The sequence below is a fragment of the Daphnia pulex genome, chromosome 10 (assembly GCF_021134715.1).
Source record: "Daphnia pulex isolate KAP4 chromosome 10, ASM2113471v1".
NCBI classification, from domain to species: domain Eukaryota; kingdom Metazoa; phylum Arthropoda; class Branchiopoda; order Diplostraca; family Daphniidae; genus Daphnia; species Daphnia pulex.
Window position 1 is genome coordinate 3,901,834 of NC_060026.1, and position 20,429 is coordinate 3,922,262.

The following is a 20,429-nucleotide window of genomic DNA, read 5'->3' on the forward strand; positions in this document are numbered from 1 at the left end:
TAACCATCTTCGATGAATGTTGTTTATTAAACCTTAAGGCACAGACTTTATTAGTTCAATAATATTATAGATGACATTGACGCCAGCCTTCTCATTCAATTGTTGATCAACATAATTTGGATGCGTTTACATTATATTATTAAGTCAGCCGTTAGATGGAAATTAGGAACGATTAATTATTGTATTAACGTTATTACCAACTTTCCTTTACTGAAAACCCAATTACGACGACTGGATATTTTAACTGGAAATACTTCCAGAATATAAATTGTATTTGAAATTATTCGACCTTGATATTGCAGATCCTTTTAGTTCCACAGGGTAAAGTCTGTATTCATTTAAAAAACATATTTACATATTAAATGGTCTAGATAGAAACTGTCTGTTTAGTGTTCACTCTCTATCAAGAGAAAATGTGTTAGGTTAGTGCACAAAAATAGTAAAAAACAATTCCCTGCAGTTTATTTACGCAAAGTACCACCCACAGTCTCATACAACAGTGATTATGCACCCTTTCCGTTTGACTGAACATTTCATTTTTATTCCAAATCGTAGCGGTATTTTTTTTTCATCGCGTGTTATCCGATTGCGCGTCGTGAACATTGTTGGGCATTGCTATTTGCGTCAAGTAGAGTGGATAAATATCATTTTCCCGAAGAATTGTTAACAAATTTTGTAAGTTTCAGTATGATGTTTTCGCAATTCAGTTTGTATACAATGTCTAATACTTAGAAAGCTATTCATTTCCATTTATTACGATGTACGAACAAATGTTCCTCATTGTTCTAAAGATAGAAGAGTATGACGGTACAATCTGAAGTCAACTTATAATGTCTTTGAATGATTGGCCAATTCATTTCATCTTGAATAGAATTGTATTGATACAGCTAATCGTACACATGCTACAATTCTTCACATTCACACGTGAAACTTCATTCAATATGAACTTTCTCCTTTACAATCCCATCTCCATCTGATAGATCCGACTAGTAATGTAACGATGCTGTTAACAGACCTGACCATCCATTTTTATTGAAAATAATCGAGTATTTCTCGTGCTATTACTTAAATTGATGTTCACTCCATAGAATGTTGAATAAGCAATGTAGGAAGGCGTTCTCACGAATTATTTGACCTCTGTAAGTTGATTTGATTGTGTCTCCTTATAAAAAAAATCCCTTCTCTCCGTCCGTGTGTGTATGTACTACTGTGAGCGGCCTAAATATTTATCAGTGTGGGCAGGCCTAACGTCCAATCGTACCCTACTCACTATATACAATGAAAACAGACACTCCCTCTTTTTTTCGCATGTAAAATCTAAAAGGAATTCTTCGATGACAACAACACGGAATAAGCCGCCCGAGCAGAATTTTTCCTATGAATTTTGTAGAAAAAATGCATTTTCAAATGGATTTACTGTTAGAAATCAATTTTGAAAATATAAAAGAGACACGTTCATTCTGCACTTGTTTACACCTTTTTACAATAAAATAACTATATAAATGTTCATTAAAAATACTTTACAAAATCCAACCAATGTTAGCAAGCCAAGTAATATGTGAAAGTTGTAGCATATATTGGATACACGTACAGCCTATCGATTACACCGATGATGTTTACGATTTATGCGGGTATAGCAACGATTACCGCCTTTTAATTACACCTCCTTGCTTTTCCTAAATTTTCTTTGCCCCTTAACTAATTCCCCTGATTAATGATTGATAATTGCCCTTTATAGAATTTGAAAAGTTCCATGTGAAACTTTATAATAAATTCCAATAAAATTGACATTTTATCTCAGTAAGAGAACGCGTCATTTGATTGATATAATCCAATCTAATAATTAAACACTCACACAGTCACCCTTTATATACTTTGCCGAAGCTCAAACCATGATGAGTAAAATTCACATATTGCCGTCTCGTTTTCATACGTTAGTTAGCCGATTTTCGTCTTTATTTTTTAGTGAACATTATCCTCTTGGCCTTAACTATGAAGTTCTTTTATTAAAAATGTCGTTTTCGCTTCACAACTATCGTAAATCTTAAAAATTAACAAATTTCCGGCTTGCTTTGCGTTTATTTCTTCCGTAGCTCGATCAGTGGTTCAGCCTTGAACGCGTCTCCCCTCTACCGATGCAAATACAAGTGCTCGAGTTTCCACACTTTTAAAAAATGAAAAACCTTACTCACTTAGTGGTTCACCGCTGCTGTGAGATGAAAGGAGAATTGAGTAGTAGGAGAATTTTTTTTAAGTATTTTTCACCACTATGATTACCATTAAACTTTCCAAAATTAAATCATGTTATTCACATCAAGATAAACGCTAAAATGAACGGTTTTTCAGCAGTGAAAATATCAGTTTATTTACTATTTCACCAAACGCAATGGTTCTTGGATAAGAAAATTCTTCTCGGGCGTTTTCATTCCTCCCAAGACGATTAATCAATATTACATACAAATCAGACGCCATTTAAACTGGCATCCATATATAAATAATCCAACGGCGTATATTTCTCTACACACCGATCACAACAGCACACGATGGCGCAAGGCAACAGGAAACGATAAATAGAATGTAAGCGAACGCGAATGAATAGCGCCTTGATGAAGTTCGACTGTTGAGCACCGGTTGTACGAGAAAAAAAAATGAAATTTAAAAAAATAAATTTTCCTTCTTTTTCTTTCAAAGAAAAAAAAAACGACATTCAGCAATGCATTTAAAAAAGGTTACACGATTGTGGGGGAGGTCACAAACATCCGCCGGCTCGATCCTAACACACGAACGGCTCATAAAGCAGCGCGATGACAATCTGAAAAAATAAAAGTTGATAGCCTATTCCCGAATGTGTACGAAAAAGTCGTGTAGTTCATTATTGGTCTTACTATTTTTGATGTCATTATTATTATTATTATTTGATTATTTTCTTCTTGTCGATGTTGAAAGGCATCCATTAGCCTCCCGTAGAGAAAAGGGCCTCATATAGCTGCTGCTGCTTTTGTTCACTTTTTTCTTTTTTTACCTGTGCGACACGGGGAAAAACGGCGTCCACCAAACGAGGAAAAATGAAACAAAATAATTGAAGCCTGATTTGATAAATAGTGGTCTGTGTACAGCAGTGTATATAATATAGAAAGAGAAGTGAGACGAGAACCATATTTGGGGAAATGTGGGTGTCTTTTTCGTATTGCTGCCCTTTCTCGGCAACTAGGTCTTCGCAGAATAATTGTATGGGAAACAATCTGTTATCAAGATGTCCGTTTACAAAACTGACTGACGGCTTGTCAATCTTATATTATAGTATCTCTTTTTCTCTCTCCCCTTTTAGATTTCTCATCAACTTGGCTGACTGGCTTCTATTCCCCTTTCATTCATTTTCTTCTTATTCGACTCGTTTTGGAGTTTTTGACGTTTACCTTTTTTGGGGTTCCCAGCAGGTATATTGTTAATGCGTGTGTGTGTGTTAATTGATTGGAACTCGTCAACTCCTCCGCGTCCTCGTTTTCACTTATTTTCAGCATATTATAATATACGCCGTGTCTGTCTAGTTGCTGCTTGGCTCCGTTTGGCTTGGTTAACTGGTTAACGAGCCCCTAAAAAATGTCGGACGACAACTTGGCACACCTTGATAAATCGACTTGTCTTGTCTCTCTTATATACATCCCGCACTTACTTATAGGCGCTGGATGAGGTCGCGGGCCCTTAATATAGCCACGCATAGCGCGTCAGACGGGATATAGAGGCTGGTTGGCCAGCTGACACATACGTGGATAATAATAATCATCTCGGCATTTGTCCGCCATTATACACTGACTGATGATTTGGCACCCTTTTTTGACTCTCTCTCTTATCCTGTGTTCTACTCGGAGGATATCCAGCACAGCAGCAGCCAACCGGGAAAAAGTTAAAAAGGAGTTGACGATTGTCAAAAGGCAAAAGACAAAGACAAAGGGAAAAAGAGAAAGAGAGTTATGCTCGACCTCCATCTTCAGGTCGCACGTCAACTATGCAGCTTGGTCCGCTAATTGGCTCCTGGTTCTTCTTCTTCTTCCTCATTTCTATTCTTTTTTAATTCTGTTATTTTTTTTTTTAGTTTGGGAAGAGACCCTGCTATAACTTAACCACACATAGTTGTGTGCGCTGGTTTTTTTTCTTATATTCTTTTTTTTAGGGGGGATAGTTCTCTACGTATATTCGCCCAAGGATATTTAGTATACACGAGAAAAACCACGCCCTCCGCCTATTAGTGATGGCTCCCAGGAACAGTAACAACTGGACCCACAGCAAATGTCGACCATATTTTTCGAATTATTCACGATCTGTCGTCTGCGCGTATGGCGATGATGGCGTGTCCAATTACTGCCGACATGTCGCAGACAAACACAAGGCTTGAACGCAGCATCATCTTTTAATATAACATCCAACCCCACCCGCCCTATTTCAAATTAAAAATTATAAAAACCAGAAGCGGATGACATAGAGACTATATTATCTATAGTTTGACTATTTGCCATCAGATTGTCTATTGTCGTCGAGACGTCGTTAGTCGTGAATTAAAATCAAATAATAATAGACTTCTCGGAATAACGACTGCTGGGGTGTCTCGCATTGGAATTTGCCTCTTGCGCGCTAACTTAACGGTGGGATTCCTTATTTCTCCGGCCAGGGAATTTGGGCTCCTGCTATGATGGCCGTCAGCAGTTTGAATTCTGTATTTTTTTTCTGGTTCTATATGTGTATAATAACCAGTCTCGATTGCTGGTTGGCCGCGGACGCGGAAAACGGACGAATTGAAACACACGCAACTAAAAGACGACAAAAAGAGATTAGATAATATTTGATATGAACGCGCGGTCGGGCGCTCTCTTTTGTTTCGCATCGATGCTATCTCTCGTGATAACCCTTTTTTTGTGTGTGTGTCTACGTTCCATTTAGAAATGTAGACGCTGCTGCTGTGCTTTCTGCTTGGCTGTATTACGCCGTCGTCTATTATTCTGCCATCAAATCATTTTCTTGTTGCTGATCTATCGTTTCACCCGAGAGGTCCTTTGACGTTTTCTCCGGCAAACATAACACAACAGCCCATCATCCATCAGCATGTGTATAGAGCCCCGAATATCTCTTCTTCTAATGTTCTTCTTCCGACGTCACGCGAAACTCCCCGCAGAGCGTCGTTGATGACGTGATGTCGGTTTTGCATGTCGGACGGACGTTTTCCCAAACAATTTCTCGGCCGCTATATATACACAAAGCAGCGCCTATGTCTATACACATACAAACAGAGATTCTATATGTACGGATTCTATATGTACGAACGGCTGTGCGCGGTTCTTCCATCACACAGTTTCTTTCTCCCTATTTTTTTCTTTCTTTTTCGGTAGGCGGCCGTGCCGTAAATCAACGGCTCAAACAATTCATTGGAGCGCGCAGGTAAAAGGTAATAATATAACAATTTCACATGACAAGTTCATCATCGTTTCGGGCCAGGCAAATGCCGCCGCCGCTGCCGCTCTCCTGCGTCTTCTGTTAGTTCCGTAATAATAATATAATTTTTATGCAATACATTTATTCCCTTTCGACTTATTATTATTTTTGTGTGTGTGTTTTATTAATTTTAATTTATACGGCCTCTTTGATGGGGAAAGTCAACGAGCGGTCGGCGCTTCCTGTATAACTATATTATTTATACAGTTTTATTATATACGAAAAAGAAGATATAGGCGGTAAAGTAATATCAAAGTCTAGGACAGCCACCCCGTGGTGGGCGGCGCGGATTTTACACTGTTAAAAAAGGTCTCGTTTATGGGTAAATACATATTACCGAAAATTGTTACTATGTATCGAAAATCGGTAGGTTCTCCGTTTCGGTAGTTATAACCTTCGATTTTCAATAGCACGTCTCGACCAAAAATGTACATTCTCAATTTTTGTTTCCTACTTTTTCCCTTCCTTTTGTCTAGTTAAAAAAACAGCCTAAAATGTATCAAAAAGGTACTGTTCCCTATAACATATTGAAATGGCACAGCGGATCAGCATCCGACTGTGATGTCGGAGATCCGAGTTCAATTCCTACCGAAGTCTAATCTTTTATATGAGAATGGACGATTATTACTCTCGATTTCCGAGACGGAAAACACGTCTCGGTTATCGTAGATTATAATATACGTTTCTAGTTGCCCGGTTTCCGAGGACTGTATGTCTCGAAAAACGTGAGGTATTATTAACAGTGTAACTAAATTAACTGACGATGAGATGCCTATAGGCTATATTGAATGATATAACCTCAAAACTCAGAAGCATATTTTGGCGGGGTTTGGGCTCGGGTTTGGGTATATAGACAGACTTTCAATACGTAATACGCATCGCACTAATATCCATTTAAAAATGTTTTCAAGACATTAATATATTAGTTAAAATCACAATAGGAATTATTGAGTATCAAAGTTATACCCCGTTTTGAGACGACTTGCAAAATAAAAGTTATATCTATTCTACTAGGATCCGCTTTCATTCATCCAAGTCCCGGCTATACAGCGTCACTACCCCGTCGTCGGGACTAGGATATTTTGATTTTGTATGATGACAATATGACAGTGTGATGGAGTTGCAATTATCCATCTTTTTAATTCTATATTTCAATCAAATCCCTATAAGAAAAAAATTACAACAAAAAATAATTTCCCCTGAAATTCAGATAGGGCGTATTTGTGGCCGGTAATGATAGAGTTATTGCAATGCTGACCTCCCAAGATGGAACGAATCGTCCTCCTCTTTCAAATAAAATAACAGAGAGCCATCGTATAGTCCCATAATGTATACATAACGTTTATCGGTGGCTTAGCTATATATAAAAACGTATGGCCGTATGTAAAGAACAGCACGGAAATAACGACCACAATATAATATCATAAGCTGGAAAATAATAGAATCGGAAAATCCCCCCTGCATCCCAAATAAGAAAAACGAAACGGTGAACTGCCGAGTCTGAGCGCATAGATATTGCTGGCCGCTCTATAAGGCGCAGCAGCAGAAGACTCGCAAAGTTACGACTCTGGGTGATGAATATAATACACTAACTTGCTGCTCCTGCTGCCGTCTGTTCTTTTCTTTCGTCCCTTTTACGAGTCAGAGTTATTGTCGCAGTTGATGTGGGCTGCGCTTTGCTGGCGCAATTTAGTGGCTCCCTCCTCGTAACAATAAAAACAAAACGTTATAGTTATAGCACTGTCGTATAATACACAGATTGACCGGCCCCCAATTTTTTTTTATTGTTTGGGTAAAATAAAGAAATGAAATGCTCTTCTCAAATTGTAATTGACCAATTGTTTCGAAATTGGCCTCACTGTTTTTTTGTTTTTTTTTATTTCTCCTCGATCCTTCAAATAATTATTTTTTATTTTTTTTAATTAGCGCTTTTTTTCAAATTCCATTTTATTATGTATATGACGTAATGGGCTCTGGTGCGCTGAGCCCGTGCGGCCGGTTCTATGGGTTATTATTATTATTTTTTTTTTGTTAATCCGCTCCAGTTAACGAGGCGACATTATATAACTAACTGCTATGTATTAGGCCAACAGCGATAAACCAAAATGCTACCCGGCCGTCATGAGCCCCGCGCTCGAGCCGACGATAACAATTCATTAATATTCTGCTGCCCATTGAAATGTTATTTTTCTTCTTTTTTTTTCTCCTAGACACGATTCATTATATGCCGAAGCGCATATTATTTTTATTTTTCCTTATTTTTTTATTGCTCGAGGAAAAATCTGCTGTCGTAATCACATTTCCAACTGCGCATGCGCAGCGACGCATCGATACCAGCGATTGGCCGGAAATAAATATGGCAAACATAAAAGTGTTGATTGAATAACAGAAAGCTATAGCCCATAGTAACTTTATATATGACTCATCATATTCAGTCATCTATGCCAATGTCACCATTAAAAGATTTGCGCATGATTGTGTCTGGCTCAACTTCGACTCGCAAATGGACCAAGCGAGTCGCAACAATGTCGACATTTCCCACGACCCCCTTTGCTTGTTCATTTCCCATCGTCTCTGTTTTACACTTCCCTTTTCCTGAATATATGCGCATGTCCCATATAATACGGATGATTGTGGATAATGCGCAAATGGACCTTTTGACCTGGAGTCAATTACTATTTGAAACGGAGAGAGCGAGCAAAACAAAAGGGAAATCTCATCGCGGATAAAAAAAAAAGTTGATGACGTGCAAACTGCGCCACAATTCGGCACGTGGACTGAAAAGGTCCCATAGCGTTTAGCTAGGATTAATAAGGATGCGCATGGAGAGGGCCATGTTGTGTCTAGTAATCTTGGAGTCTTATCCTGGTCGGCCGTGTGCTCAGTCGAGCTCAAACTGCTCCTCCACGTTCAATGCAGCACCAAAGTTGCAATAAAAGGTCATCGATATTCATCACGTCATCGATGAAAGGCCCTACAATCTGCACCGGGGTGGGAAATATCAAAAGAGAAAAAGTCAAGTCAAAAGAATATTTATTTAGGAAGGTGATGCAGAAATGAAAAAAGGGGGGAGAGACGGACGGACGAGAAGGGATAGGTCACGCGGCCCCCATCCAGTCGACGAAGCACGGAGGGCGCTAAACGGCCGTTTATCGTCGCAATTTCGGCTCATTAAACCCCGCTGACTGGCTGGTGTGTGTGTGTTTGGGAGGGGAGGAGGATGCCACACGTCCACCACCGTCAAGCCCCATGTATCACGACCCACTTTGGGGAAATACTGTACACAGTTTCTTCTCTTGAATAATAATAATAACAACGAGGGGTAGTCGACTCATGATTTGGGTGTACGAATATTTAAATATAAATATATTTTTTCTTATTTTTTCATATTTTTTATTTTTTCATATTTTTTTCAAATTTTTTCATATTTTTCATATTTTTTCGTATTTTCCCATATTTTTCAGTATTTTCCATATTTTTTCATATTTTTTCATATTTTCCCATATTTTTCCTTATATTTTACTATTTTGTGCTAGAAAAGCAAGAAAACTAGCTGCAGCCACCATATTTAACTCATTTATCTGAGTAGAATGGATTGAAATAGGGAAATGTAAAAAATTTACAGCGTTCCCAAAATTGGGAAATTTCAGAATGTACTATGATTGAGGTTTTATTGCCAAATAAACATGTCAGTTGCATGACTGATGTTGTTATTAGGTAAAAACTGTCAATTTCAAGTTGTAATAGTCTATATATAGCCTGTAAATACTGTTTTTTTTTTTAATTTTCACCGCTGTCACTTTTTTTCCAGATTTTGTAAAAATCTTATTCTTTCAAAATAATTTCAAATGGTATCGATTTTAAAGTAAAAACGATATTTTCGTATAGCTAATAGCTATCGTTTCCCAGAAAATTCCTATAGGGCTGTTCGAAATATTTTTTCACATTTCGCGGCATCCATCGCGGCAACGCAGCAGTCGTTGGAAGTTTTTAGCTAGAGAGCCTCAGGCATTGCACCCCGCTTTGTCTGACCCATCCGATCCGACCACCCCACCTCACCCCCAGCCCAAAACCCACCCAGACAAAGGGAGGCACAATGCAGATGCCTTAGGCTCTCCAGCAGATGAAAACTTCCAACGACTGCTGCGTTGCCGCGATGGATACAAATGTGAAAAAACATGTCGAACATCCCTATCTCATGTGATCTGATTTCTGTTTGCGCGGATATATGATGATTTCGTGGGATCTAGCTATATTAAGTTTGGAAATTATGTGTTTTTTATTTTTATATTTTTTATATTTTTTCGTATTTTTCGTATTTTTTCGTATTTTTTCATATTTTTCATTAAAAATATGGGGGTGTACGAATATTTTTTCGAGTCGACTACCCCTCGAATAACAAACTCTCTTTCAGTGATTTCTCTCTAACGCTCGTCGGCTTGTATACACACAAGAGCGTGCAGCATCTTTTTTTCTTATCCCTTTTCAAATTTCCCCGCGTATACATACACACACACACGACCCGCGTTCTTGTGTGTAGCTATTGTGCCTCGCGCCTAGCGTCGCCAGTTTCCCTCCGGGACTTTTGGGGTTTAACTAAAATGAGGGAGTGTGCATAATAAATTTTTGGGGGTTCGGAGAAAGGTTATATATAGGTTAAGTATTTTTTCGCGCAATGTAGGGTGATTGCTCGGCGCTTATTATAAACATCATTTTGGGGTGTAACTGTAATCCAGGAGCACGCCTAACTTTTTTTTTTCGGTTACCTTTTGACCATTTTCAAAACTTGTATCATTTGGATCCCTATCATGTTGGAATTGAAGACATTGAATGCAACTTTAAAGCCGGACTATCTAGGCAACACATTTTGTTTTATAATGAAGAGAGGGCAGAATTTTCTTCAACTCACTTATAGATTAGCGAAGTGTGATTTATGGATCAACTTAGTTGAGTAGCCTAGTGAATTTCTTACGAAGCATTCTAAGTAAATTTATGCAACCAACTCCGCGGATCTACTCAGCGGATTATCCTCCACGGATAACCAATTCCATTCGTCATCATTTTTCTAAAATCATTTCTCATGACCGAAATGTTAAGCTCTATGTACCGCTTTTCTATTCGAAACTCGGTGTCGTTGGATAGCTGTCACAAGCAGGGGTATGGAGAGAAATCGAACAAAGGTTTTATATAGCAAACCGCAATTGGTTGTATTGAATTCCAACTCGTAACACGTAGTTATACAATGCCAAGAATGAGGGTAGTAAAGCCATTATTTTAAGACAATAAGACTAGTTTTATCATATGAATACTCTCATTCCAGTTCACAAAAACGCTGAAATAAGAACAATTGAGAGAAACTGAGTTTGTGTTGCGGTAGACGACGTCAAACAAAAGGACGGAGAAGAAGAACGGATGGGTGCTGAGTCCGAGGAAGCAAAAGATGAGGTAAACGACGTGGTAGACAATCTCCGTGTCCGTGCAGATTTGTCTGACGCTCCGCTGGAATGTCCCGGCGTTGCCCATGATGCTCAGCAGATGGACGCCCTTCAACACTACCGCGGCGGTGCCAAGGAGCATCAGTGTGGGTTGAGGGCCGGCTGAGCAAATAAGCCGGAGGATGACTGTCATGACGAGAGTCCTGATACCCGACGGTTTGGGTAACGTGATGGCCACAGCGGCGGATAGGAGCATGACGGCCCAGATGAGACCTGAATTAATAAACAAAAAAGATCGTTGAAAAGATGGAAATGGGAGTCACTGTTTAAAGGTGTGCAGACCTGAGAGGTGAGTGCGAGGATCAGGAGCCGGTCCGTCAGTGTCAAACGGGTAAAAGAAGGCGACAATCAAGTTGATAATGACGGCCAAATTGAAGAGGATTTGACTCCAGATGGACATGTGCGAGCTGACCCAAAAGAGGAACGGCTGTCCGCGCAATTTCTTCTGCCATTTCATCTCGTCAAACATGTCGTCGACTCCTTCGAAGAAGGCGGCCACTTTCGATCCCTGGTCGTCGCGCTCCGCCGTGTGGAAGACGCGCACTTTCGTGTCGTTGGTCAAATACTCGCACATTTCCGGAATGGGGAAGACAATCTGCTCCATCGTCCGGTCGTGACGGACAATTTCGATTTGCGCCGTGTGATTGGCGTAGCACTGCAGGGCCGCATCACCGCTAACTCCGTCCACTGGCGGCGGTTTCATCAGGGCGGCCAATTCTTTGTTGTGCTGCGCCAATTGGTGGCACAAAATGTAAATGTTCTGGCCGACTTCTTTGGGACTGGCCGCCTCTTCTCCACCGACCAACTTTTGGTGATAGGCTTTGCAGGCAACGTCCACCAATTGGCGAGGATTCATGTTGTACAGGATCCTTTCCGCGTTCTCGCTTTCGCCACGACTCTCCATGACGGCCAGCAACAACTTGGAGGCGTTGTTTTTCAACTCTAAAACAAGATCCATTCTCCGTTGTCCTAAATAATTGATACAATAATTATTAGAATCAAATGGAATGAAAGGAAATTGTTACCTAATGGATTGATGTCGGTAAGAAGAAGAGCCTTGATGATGTCCAGTCCATTCGACTCGTGAGTGGCGATGCAGTTTTGGTTTTCGTGACAAGGTCCTTGGCACTATTCCGTCAATGTTTCCAGGGTTTGGTTGATGAGGGTGACGTTGTGCTCATTAATGTAGAGGCCGAGCAGACCCAGTTCGCCCGTCGTCGATCCGCAAATGCAGTCGATGAACATGAGTGTCTCTGACACTAAATTGTAACTGTTTTTGTTGGACTGGGCCCGCAAAAAGTTCTGCAGGTCTCGATTGTGATTCTCACACAGCAACTGCAGGAAGCGGAAGACGGGCAGCATTACCAGAACCTTGGCCGAAAACTTGGACTCCATGTCCGAATCAGTTGCCGTAGTTAACTATAAGGGCGAATTACATTTATTTTTGTAAGAATTTTAATAAAATCACGAATTCAAGTTTTGTTGTACCGATTTGGGTTGTTGTTGTTGTCTCACCAAGTCCTCCAGCGTCGAGTTGACACTACTCAACGTCGTTGTAGTCGAATCATCCAACCTGGAGCTGTTCCTCGAGTCACTGTAAGGATCCATGCGCTCCCCTACAGTGACGTTACCGTTTGATGCTCTTGTGGACATCATGCGTTGATGTCGAGAGTGAGTCAGCATTCTTGTTGAGGACAATCTTGATTTTAAGATCCTTACCTCTGTCCAACTTGCTTGGGTCAGTCAGGGATTCATAACGGATCTTGTCTAGGGCATTTGAGGAGTTGGAGATCGACTATAGAAGGTGTTGATAATCAAGCTCATAAGCTGAGCAATCTTGGCCTGGAATGTGAAAGTCTCAGCTTCGTCTTCCATTTGAACTTCTCCAGGCATCTAAAAAGGAAAAAGAAATATTTCAGTAAGAAATGTTTGTCAATTGTTGTAGATCACACTCAAAAATTGAAATTCTACATATCTATATGGACTTGAGGCATACCAAAAAATGTGTAAATAACCAATTTGTTTGTCTAAACACATAGGAAAACTTGCTTTGCTTTAGAAGATATGTTGTTGTTATTTTATTATTTTAATTGTTTTATTTTATTTTATTGTTATTTTTTATTTTAAGTTTAAGTTTAATAACATTCAAACCATGTTCAAACGTAAACAAACAAACCGGACGCTTTTTTTGGATCTACATGTATGTATAAGGCCGCCGGACAGTCGTTAAACTTAAAACTACTACCGAACTCACTTCTAGTAGGCCTGGAAACTAGCTTCTTGGGTTGACGCGCTTCAAGCCGGGAAAATGAGCCCCAATGTGGCGCATCTAGCGGCATAAAATAAAGATTAGTGCGTCTTTGGCGGGAATAGCGGTGGCCATCGAAAGCTAGTGGCGCGTTTTTGGCGACTGCGATTTTACAGGGAAAACGCTGTGTAAAAACACAGATACCCCTGGAAATTACATCTATCTGAAAGAGATTTCTGCGAGCAATCTATGTCTATAAAAAGTGAAGGCATTTTGCGTAACATTTCCGTACGTTTCGTGTTGAAGAATACAACCTTTTTTCGTACGTTTGAATAGCGATTTGTATCGTAGCGGTGGCGTGTCGAAACTGAGCCTCGTTCGACTGTGACTAGAATCCCTACGGGAAATTATTCGCTGTTGCTATAGCGCTAGCGGGCTGGCCCCTTTCGTCGTCGGCTCCATCATCATCACTGGTCATCCTTTTGCCTGCCATATAAATATCGTATAAATACATCAGGTCGGCGCTTAAGCACACACACATCAGACGCACAGCCCCATGCATTTAGATTTATATATATCATCATATAGGCTACAAAACACCAAAGCGGCCTATACATGTCCTTGCGGTTTCCTGTGTAATCCTCGTCCCCAGCAACTTATTCTCTCAATAGATTCCATCTTTCTTTCTATCCTCCACACTGACGCGGGATATTATATATTTCTGTATATGATGGTGGGGCCTCATTCAATAATCAACGACGGTCGGCCGACCGACAGACCGACGTCTTTTGTTGTTCCCTGGCGTTTTGATTAAAAGTCAATCCTCTGCTGCTGTACTCGGCGCGGTGATGAGAGGCGAAAACACCTCCGGTTCGTGATAAACAAGGACGACGCCTTTTGCACCATATTTACCACAGTCCACACCCTATATACTTTGATCCTTTGTGTGTTGGTAGATGCAAATAAACAAATTCACACCATCGCGCGTATTAATATACGAAGCTACATAAGCAAACGTAATGACAGCTCATTTTCTAAAGCTGTCAACTCAAAATCATGGATAAGGACCCCTAGGCGTTCAATTTTTGATATGAACCAATATCCTGTTGTGGGTTTATATACTACGACGTCGGTATTGACTTGACAACCTGCGCTTTATATTACTTGCGCTTATATTAGCGGGGGGTTTATTAGCTTTTAAATTTTGCCGCTCACGCACGGGAGCTATATACGACCCATAGCCTATTCTTGATTGTTTTCAAAGTTGATGTTCAAGTCGATTTATTAAATCTCCTGGAAATTGAATAATAATCGTAAAAAAAAAAGCAAAATAAAAAAAGGAAGAAAAGTGAAAGACATGCGCGTTATTATTTGGTTCTTATCAAAAGGATTTTTCTTATATCCCCTCTTATATTAGATGGAAAGATTTCTTCAATAACATCATCGTGCAAGCGCTGTATTATCCCGTCTCTTTTTTCTTTCGGTCGCCTTATTCTTTTTGCCGTTGGCGTCGACGCTCACGACGCTGAGCACGTCATTGCTTCGCGACTGCACCCAAGGAGTGTAAGGAGAGGATGGGGATGGGGTAGATTAAGCGATTAGATTGGATCTCGGGCCGGGGCGCTGGTTATATAGGACTCGAAAAAGGAGCGCGCGATTGGCCGTCGTCATGACAACACAAGTCGAGGTTTCTTCTTCTTCTTCCTTCCTTCCTTCCGTTTTCTTTTTCTTCCGCTTTCTCGTCTTTTTTTTTATTTATTTTTTTCCAAATCAGATGTTACAGGGCGGGAGAAGAAGGCAGATATATAGAGGGGGTGTATCGGGACTATATACACATAGCGCGTGAGAGTGTTGGCAGCAGGGAGGGGCCGGCATATAATAGAGGCGAAATTCACACAGCTCGACATCCGCTCCACTGATATATAGGGCCCCATATTCGTTTAGATGTGTACAACCAGACACATCCCCTCTTCTCTCTTCTTCTTCATATTCCCATCAACCCACCCCACCGACGCTATTATATAACCACCACCATAGAGAGAGCGGCCTATATATAAACACCGCAAGAACAGCTATCCTACACACGGCCATAATAGAGAGAAAGATGCTGCCCTTTTCCCTCTTGATCTAAGCAATAGAAAAGTGTGTGTGATGGGGAACTGTAGGGAGCTGGGAGAGGAGGTTATAAAGCTCTTTGATGTTATTAACACATACACAGGAGCGGCATCAGGGCAAAGCAATTCAAAATGGCTGCTGCTGCTCGGCTCCTGCCGGGTCGTCGGTCTCGTGATATAGATATAATAGAATGGGTCCGTGATAAAAGGCGCTGCCCTGTTTGCTTTCATTAAAGGCCCATATCTCCGGCCCTGGTCTCCAGCGCAACTACACCAGAGGATATATTGAATAAACCAGCAGCAAGTAAGTAGAGAGAGAGAGGCAATCAAAAGGACGACGACGTCCTGTGAGCGCAAATGTGTTGATTATTAGCAGCGGGAATAGAATCTGAATCGGAGGACTTGATTACGACCATCACCAAGTGACAGCAATTGAATTGATTAGAGAGTCGCAAATATTCCGTTCCATTAGAGGCCGCGATAGTCACTTTGGCAGGATCCACTTCGACCACAAGAGTTTGGATGTCCGCCCGGCTGTGGGCTCGAAGTGGCAACAGGGAACGGTTGAGATGTTCGTGAATTTGTTTGGCATTCACGTAATATCTTTGAATACCAAATAGTAAACCAGGGGACGTTCGTATAGGAATGTCGAATTTTTCTAAAAGATTACTGGCCGATTGGTAGACGAATTTTGACCAGTCGCTTTGATTCACCGAAACGGCCAGAGCGATTATTCCTTTTTTCGAGAACGTAGTGCCATTTTTCGGATGTGATTCCCGACCAATTTCCATGTGTGGCGATCAAATTTTCAGACAAATTCGGTAGGACAACGACGATCCACTTTTTGGTATCGTATTTGTCTTCGAGGAAGTTGAGCAGAGAATCGGCAATAGATTTTATACCGCGGGACGTTTGGCTTTTCATAATTTTGCGCATCTCTTGGCTGACGTTTTTCTCATCCGCTTGACAGTCGATGACCATGTCGTCGAGCCTCTTAGTCAATTTAATCGTTGACGTCAGGATAAAATTCTTGAAATGCGAACTGAATTTTAAATTTTAGTCGACGAATTTAGTTCAAATTGATTCATGTGAAACTCACCTGTCCAGCTCTGTTAAGTTCCTCATTCTTTGGTACTCACCGCGCACCCAAAGTCCGGTCATAACTATGCTCATTATGAACTTGATTTTCTTGTGCAATTGTCGCCCATGGCACTGCCCATAATGAGGGAAAATTAACCAAAACGGAAGTTTGATCTTATAAATTTTTATCTGTACGTTACTTACTCCGATAGAGTCTAGCATGACGGCCATAATATCCGGATTGAAAGCGTTTTGCCCCAGCAATCCGTCGACAATGACACTGATGCTGCTGGTGAGACTGGCCGCTTCCCTCATGAAAATGTGTCGATTGTTTTCGTCAGGATGTTCAAGGTACTGATGCAAAGCCAATAAGCTTTGCTTAATTTTCTCCTCGTGTTGGGAGTAGCCCATGAGCAATCCCGTCAATTTGATTTCTCTGTTGATTGTTTTCAGCTCTCCTTTGTGGTATTCAAATTCACTTTGGATCCGCCCAAAATGCGTAATCTTTTCTTTGTGATCTTTATCGTCGCCCTCATTGTCAAATGATTGTCTGACATTTGTCGTTATGAAATCGGTTAGAGACATCACAATTTACAAGTATCACTTCCATGTTTAAATTTTGCCTTGGTATTATACTTTGGTTCGAGGAGGAACGAAGCACCGACGTTAGTTTGAATTTACCATAGCCCGAATCGGTCATAAGCAGCGATGACGCTAGACAAGTTAGTAAAACCCACGCTTGAAATAGGAATAACGTTACTTCAGTTTGAATCACAGCCATCACTCTTGTTTTTATTCTAAATGCGTCAATACGTTCACTCGATATGCTTGGCGGTAACAGAACAACGAAATTTCTGTAGACTCGGACTGGACTTAAAGATAATGCCAACGTTTGCTTTGGGTTCTGGGAAAATAATCGGACGAGTTCATTAACACATGTCGTGTTTTCTACAGGAGAAAAACTAAGGTAAACTATTCTCGGAGGCTTTTTTGATGGAGGTCGGGTCTATCTTCTGCTGATTTATTTGAGGAAAGAAAATGATTGGGTTTTGCTTCAGAGTTTGACATGACAGCGCGTGCTAAAACAAGGAAAATTTGCCTATATGTCTTGACGATTGTGTTGAATAAAACCGAATCAAACGTTTGGTCCTGAAACTCTTAATCAGGACAGGAAATTACCTCTTCCAATTCTGTTCCGCTTCCGATTAAGAACTCGTTTGTTGAAATTCACGCTTCTTTTTTTTCCGTGGTTTCCACACAAACATACTGCGCACAGTATTAATAACTGCAAATATTTCCGCTACTTGAGAACAGCTAAAGAAATCGAAAGTGTCAGACGAATGACGGACTCTAGTCGTCAAAATAAATTTAACCTTGGACTAGGCATCTGTGGGAAACACAATCTCCCTGTTTACGGCAGACGAACTTTGCGGAAGTAGATCCCAAAAAATTCCATTAAAAAATGATCATACCAGGAGGGATAAAGGTATGTTGATATTTCCAATTTTGTCGAACTTAATAGCAGGTAGAGAAATTTCAGCAGGTAACACATACCCAGCAGAAAAATCTAATAATGTCTCCTGCGATGGCAAAACAGCTTCAGCTATGCATTTTCTATCAATTTTTGATGAAGAATTCATGATTCTTCTGTTTTTTTTCTGGATTTCTGAAATGAATGTAAGAAATGTTAGAATTTTCAAAATAAATCAGCATACAATTCCAAACTTATGACTTATGATGAAGGGAAAGATGAGACTCATGGGAGGCACAACATTCCAAGATATTTGAAATTAGTTATTATTGATATACTCAATATTTATTTACCAAATAACACTAAACAACTGGAAACACCGAAATAGAGCAAAGGGGACGAGAATTTTTTCTCAATTTCAATTTCCAAACCGTTCCAAAGTCGAAAAACTGAAACTCCAAGAGTCCAAGCCAATGTCCAAAACCATGTGCCATACTGCCATGTCCATAGCTAATAGCCGCCTTGGTAATCGGAGTTGGTAATGAGAAAAATCTTGGGCGGCTGATTGCACCAAATGGTCAATTATTGTTTGGCTTAAAAACTAAGATAATTACAGATTTGATTACCGTTGATAATGAAGATTCGGCGAATATTTTCCGGATAATTTGATTCGTAATTCTTCGTCTGTTCACGTCCCGCGTCCATAACTATAGCGCGAAATCAATTTGCACATCCCTTACATTGTCTGGCCATTTAAGTATTAATTTCAAATAGTTGCTGCCGTCACATACCTGGCTTGTAAGAAATTTGCCTCATTGAGAGACCCATCATGTCAGCGATGAACGTCATTTGGCAGTTTTGATTTTCTCCGGTGCGCAAACTCTCTTCCCGCATTTCCTTGTTGATCCTTTCCGTCATGTACGTTTGGTATCGCATGAAATCTTTTTTCTCGACCGACTGCAAAATTCCTCGTAAATCCATTTGTCCCTGAGCGCAAACATAAACTGCATACCCATACAAGAAAAATTAGATCTAGCAACACTCGTATTATATAATCCAAATGTCTTTTTAAAAAATTATGACTGAATATCTTTTTTTGTTGTTGTTAAAACACAAAAATAATCCTGACCAGGACTGTGGAGTTTGTCATATCCAATTTTCCCAAAGGAAAAATATTTGAGGAGAACTCGGGAGAACTTCATGAGGAGTCCATTTTAAAATGTCGTCGATTCCATTTGCTTGTCGCCACGCCAGTGACTAAGTATAAGCGAGTTGATTTTAAAAATTTAAACATTTCGCAATTTAAATTTTCAATTTTTACGTAATAATAGAAATTTTTTTAACTGTGAAAAGAACTTCCACTCAATTAAAGACACAGCTATTGTGGATTATGTTATTACTAACAAATAAAAGGGGAAGTAAATAAGGGATATTCTCTTAATTAATTCATTTAGAATAGAAAAAAAAAAACAACAAAATTAGCTGGTTGATTTCAACCGCTAAATATGGTCGCCTAAGGAAAATATGAGGGCAATGGTCACAGTCGCTACCGTTTTAGTATTCAAAAAGGCACACAAGACACGGCTCAAACTTGATAAAACACGCAGGAACTTGATAAGTTTGAAGGCCAAATGTTCTGCCGCAGCAGAAACGACTACTTTCCATTTTTTCCGGTCCTTTTCTCTGAACCTTTGGAAAATGAACAGGCACATACAGTTAAATATGTCCGATTATCGACAAGACATCGTACCTAATTGTGCTGGGTTAACTTGACATTTTCACTTTAATGATAGTGAAATAACTAATGTTTAATATTCACACTATTGACGGAGTGTGTTTACTTGGAGAAGACTCTTCCATCAATGGTGGGCAGCTTATCTTCCAAGAATTATTTCCACGCCATTGAGAGGTGCTGAAGCAAATAAAACTTTAGAAGTAAAGAAAAGATTCCATTACCAACGGAGTGCTCAATTAACCATTACTGGTCGAGTCTCTTAACTAACCAAGAATCAAAACGCCAAATATGTTCCATGGAACTTATCATTTATGAGTGATACAGTCGTAATTCGTTTCGTCCGTCTCAAATCTAACCCAATGCACTCCTTCAGAAAAAAAAGAAAAATTCAGAGCCGCAACAATTAAACAAAAATGTTCACAATAAAAAATGTGAAAAATTCATACGTAACGTTAAGTAATCAGTATCGATACGCAATTTGCTGAAATTCTCCCCCAATCACGTTCAGAGGTGCGGAATCAGTAAAAACAGAATCGGAATAATAAATATTTATCAATCGAGCGCTGGGATTTGATTCAAGCAGTATAAATGAGTAATAGTATCAAATAATAGTTCATTTTTTTTCATGAATAATATCAACATTTTTAGTAGTGAACATTATTGGTGGCAACTTAAGCTTCGTTAGGAATTTAAATTTGTCCGGCTATCGAAAAGACATCGGAATGTATTAAACTAGATTAACTCAACATTTTCACTTGGTGGAACTCTAGTAAATAAACGTTTATTATTCACACCAATGATG

At 39.9% G+C, this 20,429-nt stretch overlaps 2 protein-coding genes and 1 long non-coding RNA gene across 4 annotated transcripts; all 3 read right to left on the reverse strand.

Annotated features, from left to right (window-relative positions):
• Nucleotides 1-10,665: 10,665 nt before the first annotated feature.
• Nucleotides 10,666-12,939, reverse strand: LOC124204896 (inositol 1,4,5-trisphosphate receptor-like). The gene is given in 4 exon segments (XM_046602131.1): nt 10,666-11,192; nt 11,262-11,948; nt 12,005-12,398; nt 12,468-12,939. Coding segments are annotated over 4 exon segments (1,710 nt in total). The 5' UTR covers nt 12,663-12,939; the 3' UTR covers nt 10,666-10,758.
• A 2,753-nt stretch (nt 12,940-15,692) lies between these two features.
• Nucleotides 15,693-17,383, reverse strand: LOC124204897. 2 transcript variants are annotated; one of them, XM_046602133.1, is made up of 3 exons: nt 16,626-17,380; nt 16,441-16,553; nt 15,693-16,383 (listed from the first exon to the last, which is right to left on the reverse strand). In XM_046602133.1, exons 1-3 carry the CDS (start codon nt 17,004-17,006, stop codon nt 16,008-16,010), a joined length of 870 nt encoding a protein of 289 aa, XP_046458089.1. In that variant the 5' UTR covers nt 17,007-17,380; the 3' UTR covers nt 15,693-16,007. The 2 variants fall into 2 exon arrangements, with proteins under 2 accessions (XP_046458089.1, XP_046458088.1); XM_046602132.1 differs by having other exon boundaries at nt 16,441-17,383.
• Nucleotides 17,384-18,494: 1,111 nt separating this feature from the next.
• On the reverse strand, nt 18,495-19,087 carry LOC124204908. The gene is made up of 3 exons (XR_006879158.1): nt 19,022-19,087; nt 18,684-18,896; nt 18,495-18,599 (listed from the first exon to the last, which is right to left on the reverse strand). It is a non-coding gene; the product is annotated as an uncharacterized LOC124204908 (long non-coding RNA).
• Nucleotides 19,088-20,429: the final 1,342 nt, after the last annotated feature.

Bases quoted from the DNA above. Each gene is read 5' to 3' on its own strand.
- LOC124204897 (XM_046602132.1), bottom strand. From the start codon at position 17,006: ATGTCTCTAACCGATTTCATAACGACAAATGTCAGACAATCATTTGAC. The intron at 16,384-16,440 runs GTGAGTTTCACA...TTTAAAATTCAG, and splicing joins AACTTAACAGAGCTGGACAG to TTCGCATTTCAAGAATTTTA.